General features: G+C 39.4%; 1 protein-coding gene across 5 annotated transcripts; it reads left to right on the top strand.

The window, feature by feature from the left end:
• The first annotated feature begins 2,197 nt into the window (after positions 1–2,197).
• Positions 2,198–13,365, top strand: bnip2 (BCL2 interacting protein 2). 5 transcript variants are annotated; one of them, XM_047333012.1, is made up of 12 exons: positions 2,198–3,370; positions 5,794–5,889; positions 6,024–6,115; positions 6,591–6,767; positions 8,401–8,583; positions 8,943–9,045; positions 9,124–9,255; positions 9,354–9,440; positions 9,602–9,700; positions 10,789–10,824; positions 11,423–11,451; positions 12,415–13,365. In XM_047333012.1, the coding sequence occupies exons 1-11, from the start codon at positions 3,009–3,011 to the stop codon at positions 11,433–11,435; spliced, it is 1,380 nt and encodes a 459-aa protein (XP_047188968.1). In that variant the 5' UTR covers positions 2,198–3,008; the 3' UTR covers positions 11,436–11,451; positions 12,415–13,365. The 5 variants fall into 5 exon arrangements, with proteins under 5 accessions (XP_047188968.1, XP_047188966.1, XP_047188967.1 ...); XM_047333010.1 differs by lacking the exon at positions 11,423–11,451 and having other exon boundaries at positions 2,199–3,370; XM_035641335.2 differs by lacking the exon at positions 11,423–11,451 and having other exon boundaries at positions 2,206–3,370; positions 6,024–6,091.
• Positions 13,366–13,384: the final 19 nt, after the last annotated feature.

The following is a 13,384-nucleotide window of genomic DNA, read 5'->3' as shown; positions in this document are numbered from 1 at the left end:
GGCTTAACAGATTCATCTTGGCTAAACTGGCAACATTTGTCTTAATTTGTTGGATAATTGCAACATGACTCATTAGCAAACAGCACCATGGTGGAAGGTGGAAGGGAAGCACTCTCAATTAGACTGGATTATCCTTTTGTGATGAGGCCTAATGATCCAACAGAGTAAATAGCAATGTGTTAATTAGAAATCACGCTAAAAGATCCGCTGCACACAGAGGAGGTATTAACCAAGCAGCACCATTATAGATCTATAGCTGTCTTTTCTATTTTTTATTTTTTTTATGAGGTCTGATAGCAAAATTTCAATTAGCCCATAACCATCCCCAAAAGAGAAACGATAGTACATTTGTTGGAGCTGACTCGCTTCAGTTCGGAAGCGGGTGTTGACAAAAGCTCTTGAAAGTAAATAAACTTAAATGCTCCTGTCTTCTCCAGAAATACATATTAATAAGGCCTCACCTGAGGGTGACTAATACCACATTAATTTAGGACTAACACTATCGAAAAATGGTCATGAAATCTATTTTTCGATTACATAGAAGGCACAACAGTGTGTTATTGCTCATCTCAGATCAATAAGGTTTCCAGCAACATTTTTGAAAGTCAAAATCTGGTTCTTGTAATCATAATAGCAATTGCAAAAATGTCTCCTGATTACAGTACATCTCAGACAGTTTGTTCTGCACAAGGGTTTTAGTTATGCTCATGCTGCAGTACTTAGGTGAGCATCTGCCTCCACCTAGTGGCAAAGATTAGTCAATGATAGTAATGTTACGATCCGTTCAAGTGATTAGTCTTACAAAATGTAATGTAATCAAACAATCAGAAATCTAATATTTTTGTTGTCTTTAATACTATCAACATATCTGTGCATGTTTTTCAACATTTCTATATTTTTTTAGCAATTCGTATATTTTAAATTTATTGTGTAAATATTGTATAAATTTTTTAATGTGTGATGTGTGCTGTGTGAAACGTGCTGCTGCTACACCAGAATTTCCCAGCTTAGGATGAATTAAGTATTTATCTATCTATCTATCTATCTATCTATCAATCGAAGAAAAAAACAATACGCTGTAAAAAGTTACCACTCTCATGAAACTAGTCTTTGCACTTAAAAAAAAAAGAAAACAAATCAGGGATGGTTCACAAAGACATAATCTATCAATAGTAATAGTTATATACCATCGGTGAAAGAAGTACTAAGTCATTCACTCAAGTACAAGTATCACATATAATGTGAAAACTCTGCCATAAGTAGTGCAGTCAATTTCACTTTTGTAACATTGTTAGTATTATTCACAAAAATGTACTTAAAGTATCAAAAGTACAAGTGCTTGTCATGCAGAGTGGTAATACGAGACTTTATATTACTGAAATATTATTGATTCATTAAATGGAACCTACTAATGTAATTGCGTAGAGCTGTATTTCATCACTTTGTATGCTGTTGGGTTGTTTCATTAATAACATAGCATATTATTTGATGAACTGATCATAGGTTTTGTAATCTGTAATCTTTAACTTAAATGTTAAATGTAGCACAATAGAATGTCCAATCTCTGAAATTAAGTTAACAAGCAGTAGAAAAGGGCACAAAACTGTACTTGAGTATCAGTAAATCATATATCATTATATAATGTTGTTTTCACTGTTTTCATTTACATGCTTATGACTTTCTATTTTTTTACACTTTCGTGTATTTCTCAGTGGCAGGACCCAGAAGCATCTTACCATTGTACCTGAGTATAATGAGAATTAAAAATATTTTTCTGGTTCAGATCCATCATTGTAACAGACACAATTTAGTACAACTGATACTAAAGATATTCCTAATTATTATGTGGAATTAAAAAGAAGTCAGATGCGGGCAGTGAAGGACCAAGACGGGCGGGGGTGCCAGGTTTGCTAATGTTCCACAAAATAGTCAGAAACCTTAGACTCGTATGTTTTCTGTTAACCAACATCAAAGCCTGTGACACACTTTTTCCAATGTATCAACTTTGTTTTGACTGTTTCAACTGGTGAGACACTGAAAATATGAGGGGCAAAAAGTGCGTGATAGCTTAACAATGAGTTCGTAACATTTGTTAAAAGTGAAAAGTTATGTTCCACATGTGAAAGGAGAAAGACACCGCTCTCGTTCTGTGGTTGTCGACAGTCCGGCGTGTATGACGGTGCATCAGTTCCTCGTGTTGTTCGTGTTGGTTGTGTAATTTTGGTGCACGGCATTGAAACAATAAATGTGAACGCTGTTGTGCGCGTTTTACTTTAAAAAAAAAAGAAAAAAGATGGAGGTGGTAAGTTTACATACGAACCCGAAAGAGACCAACCTGGCAACTTCGCAGACGCCTGGCTCACCGCTAGCTGGAGACGTGACGCGGAGGCAGCTAGCGTCGTTAGCTAGGCAGCTAGCGTCGTTAGCAAACAACGGTCTTCTGCTGTTACTCTGCTGATGTTACCAGAAGAGCCGGTCCGCTAAAGCAGCAGCTCCCGCCTTTGGACCTGTATGTGGCGCAGTTGTGTCGCACGTGGCAACTGTCTCGACTTTATTTTATGGCGTGACAACGTCGGCTAGTCGTTTGCCGCCGCTAAATTAGCTAACTCGTCGCCCGCACGCTAGCGTGACTAACGCACGTTACGCTCGCAAGAGCTCTGCCCCGGAGGGCGGAAGGGAGCCAAGTTGGATCACTGCGCACCGCCTGCTTGTGCAAAGCTAGCGCACTTTTCTCTGGACTCCCGAGTTCCCACCGTGACGCCTGTTGACTACCTGTGCAGCCTGTGCGACACCCGGCGCTCCTCGGTTAGCGAGACAATGCTGTTCGATGGCGTAGCTAGCTGTCGCCACTAGTCGCAGCGGGCAAGAGCTAGCTCGCGAGCCTCGAACTTCTTCCGAAGTCGTGTAAGTCGGATTCGTCTGTCCGGCTGATTCGAGGCGAGCCGCCGCGTCATCCCCGTCGCATTCGCGGGACTCCTTCGCTCTGGTCCGGTCCAGCGACAGAAGCCATGGCATCGGCCGCGATCGAGAGTGACGCCGCGCTCAAGGCTGCAAGCGATATGGATTTGAACAACAGCGACCCGGGTCGTGTCACACCCGGGAGGACCCGCGACGAGCCGGGCAGCACGCTGACACCCGGCCCCCCGACTTCGGGCGCGTCAGGTGGTGAATATGACGGGGAGGAATCCCAGAACAGCACCGCTTCTCCGGCCGAAAACGGCGACGAGGCGCTCGAAGAGCGTCCGGCCGAGGCGAGGGCTGCGCCACAGGGAAGGACGAGTCCGGACAGTGAGCACAGACAGCCCGGGGCGAGGAGCTCCAGCCCGGTGAGCCTGCCGCGGCCGCGCTCCCCGGCCGGGCCCGTCGGAAGGTATGTTTCTGTGTACACTGAAATGTTTGGCCCCTGGGTGTTGGCGACTTCACAATACGAGCCCGTGTCCGGGTTCATCTGCCGCTAGCCCGCCCGGACTCTCCAGCACCTGACCCACGTGACCGCGTGTGTTGGTGAACCAGGCCCGAGAGACTGCGGTGCTGTAGCCTATACCAGTGTTGGTGCTTTTGTTGATTCCAAAAGGAGACGGGATATCCAAACATTTAGGCAATTCACAATTTGAAGAACAACGTGAAATAGCAAGCTAGACTGAGGCTGGCATGACATTGATTTCTTGGAACATTATAGAGGGGATGAGCAAATACCTGTGTCATGTTATTAAGTCCAACCAAGGACACTATCCATCTTCAGCATCTCCTGCCAACAATCAATAACATATTTATTTTATACTGTTCATACTGTTTATTCTTATTTTTTTTAGTCTTGTGAGATATGTGAATATTTGTGCACCGTGTCTGTCACGGGAACTCAGAACTTTCTTATAGCAATAGCACGTCCAAAGAGTTTGAACAGCAGCGTTATTAAACTAAACGCATGTATAGGATTATTAAATACCATTAAATAATGCTCCCCTCCTATTCCATCATGAAGATATGAAGACATGAGAGGAGTTTGTGGGGGTGGACAGCAAAGCAAAGTTGTAGATGAACCTGAGAATCCTATTGCAAATATGTAAAAAAAAAAAAAAAAAACTTCTCATTAAACCTTTGGGTGACCTCATCTCAATCTTTTTCACAGATTTACCATCGTCTAGATGTTTTTTATTAAGAAATAGCATAACATGTTCATAATATGTGAACTGTCTTGATGGAAACCTCTAGTAGGAAATGTGAGCATAGTCAAAATCAATGATCTCAAATCATTGGTCTGCTTCTTAATTCAGCTCACCGTTAAGTACTTTGAATGCAAGGCTCTGTTTTCAGGAAACCACATTCCCATGGAACTCATACCTCACTTAGTGGGGTTTGACATACAATGTGGCGATTAGTACTATACATAAGCACACAGCTAAACTGATGCGTTATGAAATGTTGAGTACCAAATGCCCAGAAGGTATTTGTGTCTGGCAGCACAAATACTGTCGTGTATGTGCTTAATGCATCAAATGGAGCTCTGTACAGCAGAGATAAAGATACCACCATCAGCATTCGTAAGTAGCCTTATGGTTAATAACTAAGCACTTAACACAAGCTTGTGAGCGTTTCAAGACGCCAGTGATCTGATTATGTGGCCGGCAACAAGCATTAACTCTCGAGGAGACGCTCAACCAATGCTGTAAAAGAACCACATTTATATAGAGCTTTTCAAGTCTTAACAACCAGTCAAAGTACTTTGCACTACATGTACCGCCACCCAGTACTACATATTCACACATGCATTCATAGAGCACTAATTTCGGGTTTAGTGTCCTGCCCTTCAGCATACGTAGTGGAGGAGCTGGGATCGATCACCCACCTTCTAAATAGTGAGTGACACAATGTGTCATGGTTGTTTTCTTCTTGTATTAAAGAATGTGGTTTGTTGGGAAAAGGCAAGAATACCTGTGTCACGTTTTTGGACTTGTTTAGAGTTAAGAACCACATACTGCTTGGTATATCGACATAACAAGGATTTTCCCTGACTTAATGTAATGCTCAGGTTGTGAGTAACAGGCAGGGTTTATCACATCAAAATAAAAAGCAGTCACTACCTTTTAGTAGGTTTTAGCTGCGTGTAGTAGGTATTGGAAGATTACAATTTAGCCCAAGCCATTTTTCTACCAAACTTCAGGCAGATCTAGACAACTTGTCTGGTTGTGAAGATAAAATAACTTTAAAAAATAAAAAATGTGCTCAAATGTAGCAAAATTAGCTTGAATTGAAAAAATTAAGAAAGGAATTATGATTCTTTGACATCAGTTGAGCCTAAAATATACTTTTAAGGATATGATTCTCCATCAACTCAATAAATCTAAATAATCCTTTCTATTCAAAAAGGTATTGAATAGCATTTCCGTAACATAACTTATGATTTTTATAGCATAAAGACCCCCACTCTTATCGTGTGCTTTTGTGCTACTTTAATCAAATGTGTCCATTATCTTTTAATTTTCCATCACTGTTCAACTTCATTGAACTTTTATAGGTTTTTGTCCCAGAGGTTTTAACCCAAGAACAAAAATTGCATCTGACTCTCAGTAGATTAATAGGACTTCATTGTTTCCCCCATAATCCTTTTAGGATTGAACAAGTCACAAGCGAGTGTTGACAGATAGCCTACTGTATGTGTTTGGATTGTGCTTGTCACAGATAATCTTTGCTCGCCCTGCTCTTGATTTTAATGTATTTGGAGTTAGAGAGAGCCTTTTAGTAACAAGAGATCATTCATCACAAACACAACCTTTTGTGTGTTTTCTTTCCCAGTCTTGAGCGCCAAGAGTCAGTCGCCACAACTGAAGCCCGATTAAGAATGGAAGGAGTTGAACTTAAGGAAGAGTGGCAGGATGAGGATTTTCCACGGTATTGTGTCAAATACTCATAATGTTGTAAACTATTTGTGGGTCATGTTTCACCACTTTGTATCACATGTTTGTGTTTTAAAAGTCACAAGAACCTTAGACCCAGTGATGACCTGATCTCTGTTTTATCATTAGGCCCCTACCAGAGGAGGAGGAGCTTGAAGATGAACTTTTTGCAGGAACGTCTGAGGAGACAGACCTTGGTGATGAAAACAGAATAGTATATGGTGCATTACTTCACTGACAGGACATATTTAGAAATTGTTGAGTCTATCTTAAGTTCCCTATGCCAGCATCTGTACATTGTGAGAGTTGCTGGTTGCTGTAATCAATTCCTGTAGATTTCAGTTAAGTCTTGTTTGTGCCAAAATGCATTCAAAAGTTCAGCCGGAACTAATATTAGACCTCAGCAGTCTGAGTTGGCCAGATCAAACGAGTATATTCCAACATTTTTCTTAGCTGCTGTGAAGAGAAAGTAACACAGAGGGAATTATGTTGTAAAAACCAGCACTGGAAGAAAATACTTGATTTGTGTATCTCAGATTCGTAATCTGGATTTTGTCCCCAGTCTCTTAAGTTAGATATTTGCTGGGAAAAAGATCTCTTCAGTTCATGAGTCTATTGTATTATAAGAGGCCTTAAAATAAATCAGAACCGGTATAGCAAACAGTGTAACCATTAATGTGTTGCTATCTTCCCTAGACTATGTAATGGACCATGGGAAAAAGCCAAAGAAAAAGCTTGCAGCTCCGAACATCAGCCTGACATTCGACCGCAGTGAGGGTTCTCTTCTCTCCGATGAGTTGGATGAAAGTACAGAGCTCGACCTTGATGACATCGACACACCCTCAGACAACAGCAACGAGTTTGAATGGGAAGGTAAAGACTTGTTGGTGTGATGTGCTGAAAATGATAAATAACAGTTTTAGTACTTTTAGAGCAGAGTAACTTTGTTGGTTCTAGTTTGTTCCAAATTACAGTTAACTGTAGATTGGCACGATGGGTGTGGGGACTGTAAAGATCCCTTAAAAAAGTGCTTTTGAAAAGATATATCTTTCTTGAGTTTAGTCAATGGCTATCGTTGGCATATGCCTGGAGTGTAAAGTAGTTAAAATTTGCTTTGTTGTTTTTGTGTTTCCACACCGCTGCCTTTCTCTTTTTCACTTGGAAGAATTGTTTCCATTCTCTGCCTTGATACAGGCTGCAGGCCAGCAACAGGTTTCTCTCTTATCATTGTGGTAAGGTCTCTTGGACAGTACCTGTTTTTTTTCTGACAGCCATGACTCAATCAACTCCTATTGTCCATATTATTTTTTTGTCTTCAGTCGTTCGAACAAATCATTGGGTGCTTAATGTGTCGTACCTTTTCATTTTCACTCAGTGTTTTTTTTTTGCATGTTATTTTACCTTCCCTTGAAATTCTCCTGCATTCGAAAAAATTATCAATATCAACGCCTGGGTTAGGAAGTGTTTTTTAGTGAGCACTATAAGGGTGCAGTTATCAGATAGGAGCCAATTTTAGACATTTGCTGTTGTGCGCTGTTAGTCAATCATTGTCACATTTTACAAGGTATTACACAAAGAAATTGCACAATAAATGAATACTGTATAGTAAAATTGTAATAATAATAATAATGTGGTCCTAATTAATTTAGCCTTTAATTGGAGACACATTACATTTATCATTTTACCACTGGAATCTTGCATCATATTATTTTATTTGTAGATGTTTTCATTATGAATAAACATCTTACCGGTTATTCTAGCACAAAGTGATCAGTATGGAGGATGGACTATTTTTTCATGACACTTGATATTGTGCCTTTTGATATTTTGGCTTTACCGGGGGGCTTTGTCATCTTAGATTCCACATTATTTGGCTCACACAGTGCTCTGAAGAAAAGAACGCTGATCAATTAGTTTGATTCGATCTATTTATGAAATGTGCCACTCACTGAAAGAGTGACGTTTAAATGTGCTGGTGTGTTTTCTGGTTCCCTAATTGCCAATTCTGCCTGTTGCATGCTTTACACACATGATCATTTGAAAACTTAATGACTGCATAATGTGCAGGAGTAGACATTGTGCGCATCATGCAGCTTTACATCCATCAAAAAAGTGGACAGAATTCCTCAGGCATCCCAGCACTGGTGCATTGCAGTGAATGGAAGCATTTGACTGATATATTTCTTTCAATTTTATCATTGCTCCCATGAAATTTTAGATTTTCCCCCAGGAAACTGCTGACCTTAAGAGAAGGAGACACATGGATGTTGAGTTGTGATCGTAATCCATCCAGTTCCAAAATATAAATGCAAAAACAATAAATGTAATGTCACTGTCCGTTGATTGGAATGCATGTGATTGAAAGGTAAAACTATTCATAATTGATCCCAAACAAAAGCATCAGTCATTCGATCAAAACAGATCTAATTTGTTAAAACCAGGCAACTCTCTGATCGAGCAGCTACACTATCAAAGCTCTGGGTTTGAAATACCTCTTCTCCTTCAGACGATCTCCCGAAGCCAAAAACCACAGAGCTGCTACAGAAAGGCATGGAGTCGGTTCAGGAGTACTCGGCCTCGGAGGAGAGGGAGGAGGGTCGACGCTGGAGGGTGTTTCGTTTCGGAGACCAGGAACACAGGGTGGACATGAAGGCCATTGAACCTTACAAGAGGGTTATCAGCCATGGAGGTCAGTGGCAGTACACTGTGATATTGGCACTATCTCACACAAATTGATCTTATTGTTCTGTTATTGCTGTAATGTATTTGCAATGTTTTTTGGTTTGTTTTTTATTGCCCTGCTGCAAGCCAAATATCCTCTATGGGGACAATAAAGTACTAAACTAACTTAACTAAAATACCAAATGTATTACTGTATTGTAAATAAGTAGTATTATTTTGTTTAATATATATTGTTTGATATGAATAGTTAAATCTGTTCATTCAAAATATGAAGCAAAAGTTTTTTTTCTAAATAACAGATTTGTCAATGAAAATTGTATTTTGGTACTGGCTCATCAATTTTTAATATTTGATTTTTCACTGCAGGTTACTATGGAGACGGTCTGAATGCCATAATTGTATTTGCTGTGTGCTTTATGCCTGAGAGCAATCAACCAAATTACAGATACATCATGGACAATTTATTCAAGTGAGTGTTGATTTGAAATCTTTTAGCCTCGTGAATGAACATTTTAGAGCCGTCGCTAATGGGACTTTCTCGATGCAGGTATGTCATCGGCACACTGGAGCTTCTGGTCGCCGAGAACTATATGATAGTGTATTTGAACGGGGCGACCTCTCGGAAAAAGATGCCAACTGTTGGCTGGCTCAGAAAGTGTTATCAGCAGATTGATAGGAGGTGAGTCTTAGTGGTCACAGCACTGGAAATAAGTAGAAACTGCACCGTATTATTTGCACTTTTGATTTTTAACAGCTCAATTCACTCTCTCTGTACAGGTTAAGGAAGAACTTGAAGTCTTTGATAATTGTCCATCCTTCGTGGTTTATTCGCACCCTGCTGGCACTCACAAAACCTTTTATAAGGTACCTTATGTTTCAGGTCATTAGAATAACAGTCAGGATTTTCTTGTGTAACCGTGCAGCTACGTCCACAGTAATTTTCAACTCTGTAGTTGGTTTCTTAGTTGCAGAAAATGTTATGATCAAACCTGAGATTCTTACATAGTTTCTGCTTGTCTTCTCAGCTCCAAATTTAGTCAGAAAATCCAATATGTGTACAGCTTGACCGACCTTGGAGGGCTGGTTCCAATGGAGTATGTGTCCATACCAGATTGTATCAAACAGTGAGTATGTTTTACTTGACTACATCAGCACTTTACAAGCTTTGTTTTTAGACAAGATTCAAGGTATATGGCAATTAACATGTATATATGTTGTATGTCAGTTAGAATTGTGTGGGTGAAATGAAAAAATATGAAAAAAGCAATATGCTGTTTTGAAAAATCAGGGTGGTTCCCGACTGGAGGGGTCTGTGTCACTGGTAAAATGATATGTATACCTAGTGATTATAGGTTTTTAAACCACAAACCATTGTGCAGTGGAAGTATACGTGGCTGCTCGTATGAATTAGTAAATAAAAGAACCATGGCCACCTAAGTATAGGCTGCTTTCCATCTCTGCCTACATAGAGTTTTACCTTCCCTTCTATGGATTTCATTTTTTCACCAAACTTGGTACAAACATTGTTAAATGATTCCTCAAAGTCAATCTGTTGCAATGCAGAGTATAGTAGTAGTTTAGTAGGCGTGCCTGTGTATGTGGCACAAACTGCCATAAACGTTTTGCACACGTACATCTCGGACTGATCCTGCAGAGTTTGAAGGCCTGTACATGTTGCGACAGCAACACTCTGCTTGTCCTGTGGCCTGTGTAGACAATGTGTCAATGTTTTATATTTTACATTTTTCACAATTTCATCTTCGCTCAAGGGCCAAACATTCTCAGTCAGGATTAAGGATCTTCCTACAGCATGGATGTTGTCGGCCCAGTGCCTTTCAAATGTTATTGTTACACTTACATCTAAAAAAAATACATTTAGAGCATACTATAGCCTTGGTAGCAGGTATGCACTCTGCTCTGATAAAATAGATATCTTCTTCTTTGCACGTTACCTTCTGCTGATATGCACAACTACTGAGCTCATGCTGAGAATAAACAATGATTTATTATCTTATTCTGTGTTTTTCCTTGATGTGGCTTAACCCGAGGCTGATGTTGTGTTTTCATAGCATTTGCAAAAAAGACCTCGGCACAAATATGTTAATAAAAAACGAAAAACAGCAACAACATGATTTTGCTCTTTTGGATGTTTGGTTGCTGTTGGTTGTGTATTTCTCTTTTCCTTAACTCCATTTCCCTGCCCCCTCTTAAGGTTTGACGACGAAAAAAATAGGAAAAGCCGTAAAAGGTATATGCACTTTCACCCAGGATCAGTCTCAGCATTTATATATATATAATTTTATTTTATTTTTATTTTTTGCATTTCACAAAACTAACAATGAATTTTCCCATTGGCTTTTAGAAGCACAGCAGTACACCTCACCATACATTGTGGCTAAAATTCAATTAAACTCAATTTTGATTTGTGCCAAATCACAACATATACTATCACAGGGTACTTTACAAATAAAGGTATAATGAGGATTATAAAGAATTGGGTAATAATTATAATATTAATAATAGTTTAGTAGTTAGAGAAAGAGAGAGAACAAAGTTAGTGACATGTAGTGAAGTGATATTAGTACATGGGTGTTTAACATATAAATCCAATGTCCTATTGTTTGTAGGGCAACAAAAGGGGGCTTGGTTATTATTTAACCATAACAACGTTTGCTGAAGTTACGCTTAAAGCCAACTTTTTTGTTGTTTCTGCCAGATACTGTTGCACTTCGCTGTTCTGCTGACTCATAGACAGTTATTAATCCATATCATGATGTCACTGTACTGAATGGCTGCTTCCTGTTGTGAAAGTAGCACTTACTTGCTTATGTCTTTTTGAAAACCAGGTTTAGAATTTGATGGTTTTTGATGTTGGGTAAGTTTGCTCATGTCGACTGGGGTGGAAGCACAAGAAGTGGCTTGTCTCCTTCACTGTGGTGTGTTGTTGCACTGTAACCGTGTCCTCACATGGTTCACCTCAGTAACTCGTCCTCACTGAACACCCAGCTTGTTCACCCTCACAGCTCCTTTGCATGACTCACTGCAAACCCACCGCCTTGCTGCTGTTTAGTAATCGCCACAAATCTCTGTCGGCTCACGCACGCAAGTTCAGTTGCTGAGGTTATTGATTTGCAGGTGTGTCGGGGGATGTTAGAACATTAAGAGAATAATGATCATGCGATCTTTAGAGGGCCCATGGCCTTTTAGAAAATATGAGGTATTGTGTGTGTGAAACGGTGCCAACTAGTTTTACTTCTTGCAAGACAAATGCATTGAAACCTCGTGGAGCTGTCTTTCTGAAAAATTTGATTTTTAAGCAAAAAAGCTTAAATTTAATACAAGATAATGATTGCATTAGATTGTTCTTCTAAATTAATAATACTAGTTATTTTTAATTTTACCTCTGTTTTGGTGTGTGCATGCTACATACATTGAGCTTGGTCTTTCTACAGTACATACTGAAGTTTAGGTTGAAGTATATAGTGTATTTATCTTACAAAGTTTCAAAGGAAGTAAGAACATCGTGATACAACAGATATTGGTGGTTTGTAAAAGCCACATTGTCTTATCAGTAAAAAAAGTGCATGGATATTATGTGACTGAAGTTGTTATGGGTGGAAAAAATATAAACAGAGTTAAAATCATTTATTGCATTTAGAGAAATTTTCTCTCTCACAAACGTCTCCTTTTTGTGATGGTTTGAAGGCAATGATCACATTTCAGGATGTGATTATATGAAAAGTGTGATCGCCTGTCGTTTCTATTATCAGTTAACTCTGTTAGATGTGGTGGCGTCCCGGTGACACAGACATCTGATGACTGTTGAATATCTCCGCAGGATCGACCAGGACATGCATGGCAAAGTGGAGATAGCAGCTGCTGCCGTTCCAGAGTGACCCTGCTCACACTGGTGGATGTGGAGGAGGAGAGTGAAGAAGAATGTTTATGTTTTCTTCCTCTGGAAACGTGACTGAAGATGTAAAATGTTACTATCAGGAAAGTGCCTTTTTGAAACCTTGCTGCCTGTTACATTGTCATACTTTTTGCTGTACATCTGTGTCAAGCAGCTTGATCTTCAGCATTTTTTTCCACATGCTGTCTGAGAGGTTTTTAATCCTTTTTATTTACTGCCGGTATATCACATCAAACTTAGCGTATTATTGTTCTCTATGTACTGTTGTATCTAGACTTTATTTAAGGCACTCTGTTACAAATGGTTGATGCATGCTCTGCTTTATTACGTTTAAATATATATTTATATTCAAAAGGTGACAAAGGAGAGAAATTAATATATTTTTATGATTGCTCTGATTTTAAACTGCATTTTAGGTCTTTGACCCACTGAGTGGCATTTCATAAGTTTTGATGGCACCTTTTTTCACTGTTCGCTGCTGACGTTCTCTGATAAAATCCTGCTTGGGGAAAATTAAGTCTTATTTTTTGCCCATCACTTGAATGTTTGTGACAGCAACAGACTGAGGTTAGGATGTAGTTCTTAACCTTTTTTCCTCCATGTCAAGTTATGGGCCATGTTCTTCAAATGTGGCTTTATTCTTTCCAGCTAACCGGCTAAAATAATTCTGTTACTTCACGTCCAGCTAATTTAGTTATTTGGGCACAGTTTTAGAATTGATTTGTTAATCCTGGATAAGTCATAACAATGCAATGAAATGAAAGCAAAGTATGGAGTTGAGACCATGATCAGCGTTCCTAATCATGCAATTGCAGGTGTGTTGGGAATCCTCCCAGCATGCAATGTGGCAAATAATAAATCAAGAGTATTGTTTTATGTCTGTTCCTGCTTTTTT

The sequence above is a fragment of the Scophthalmus maximus genome, chromosome 7, assembly GCF_022379125.1.
Source record: "Scophthalmus maximus strain ysfricsl-2021 chromosome 7, ASM2237912v1, whole genome shotgun sequence".
Lineage (NCBI taxonomy): Eukaryota > Metazoa > Chordata > Actinopteri > Pleuronectiformes > Scophthalmidae > Scophthalmus > Scophthalmus maximus.
Note: the sequence above shows the minus strand (reverse complement) of the source record. Positions and strands in the feature narration are given on the sequence as shown.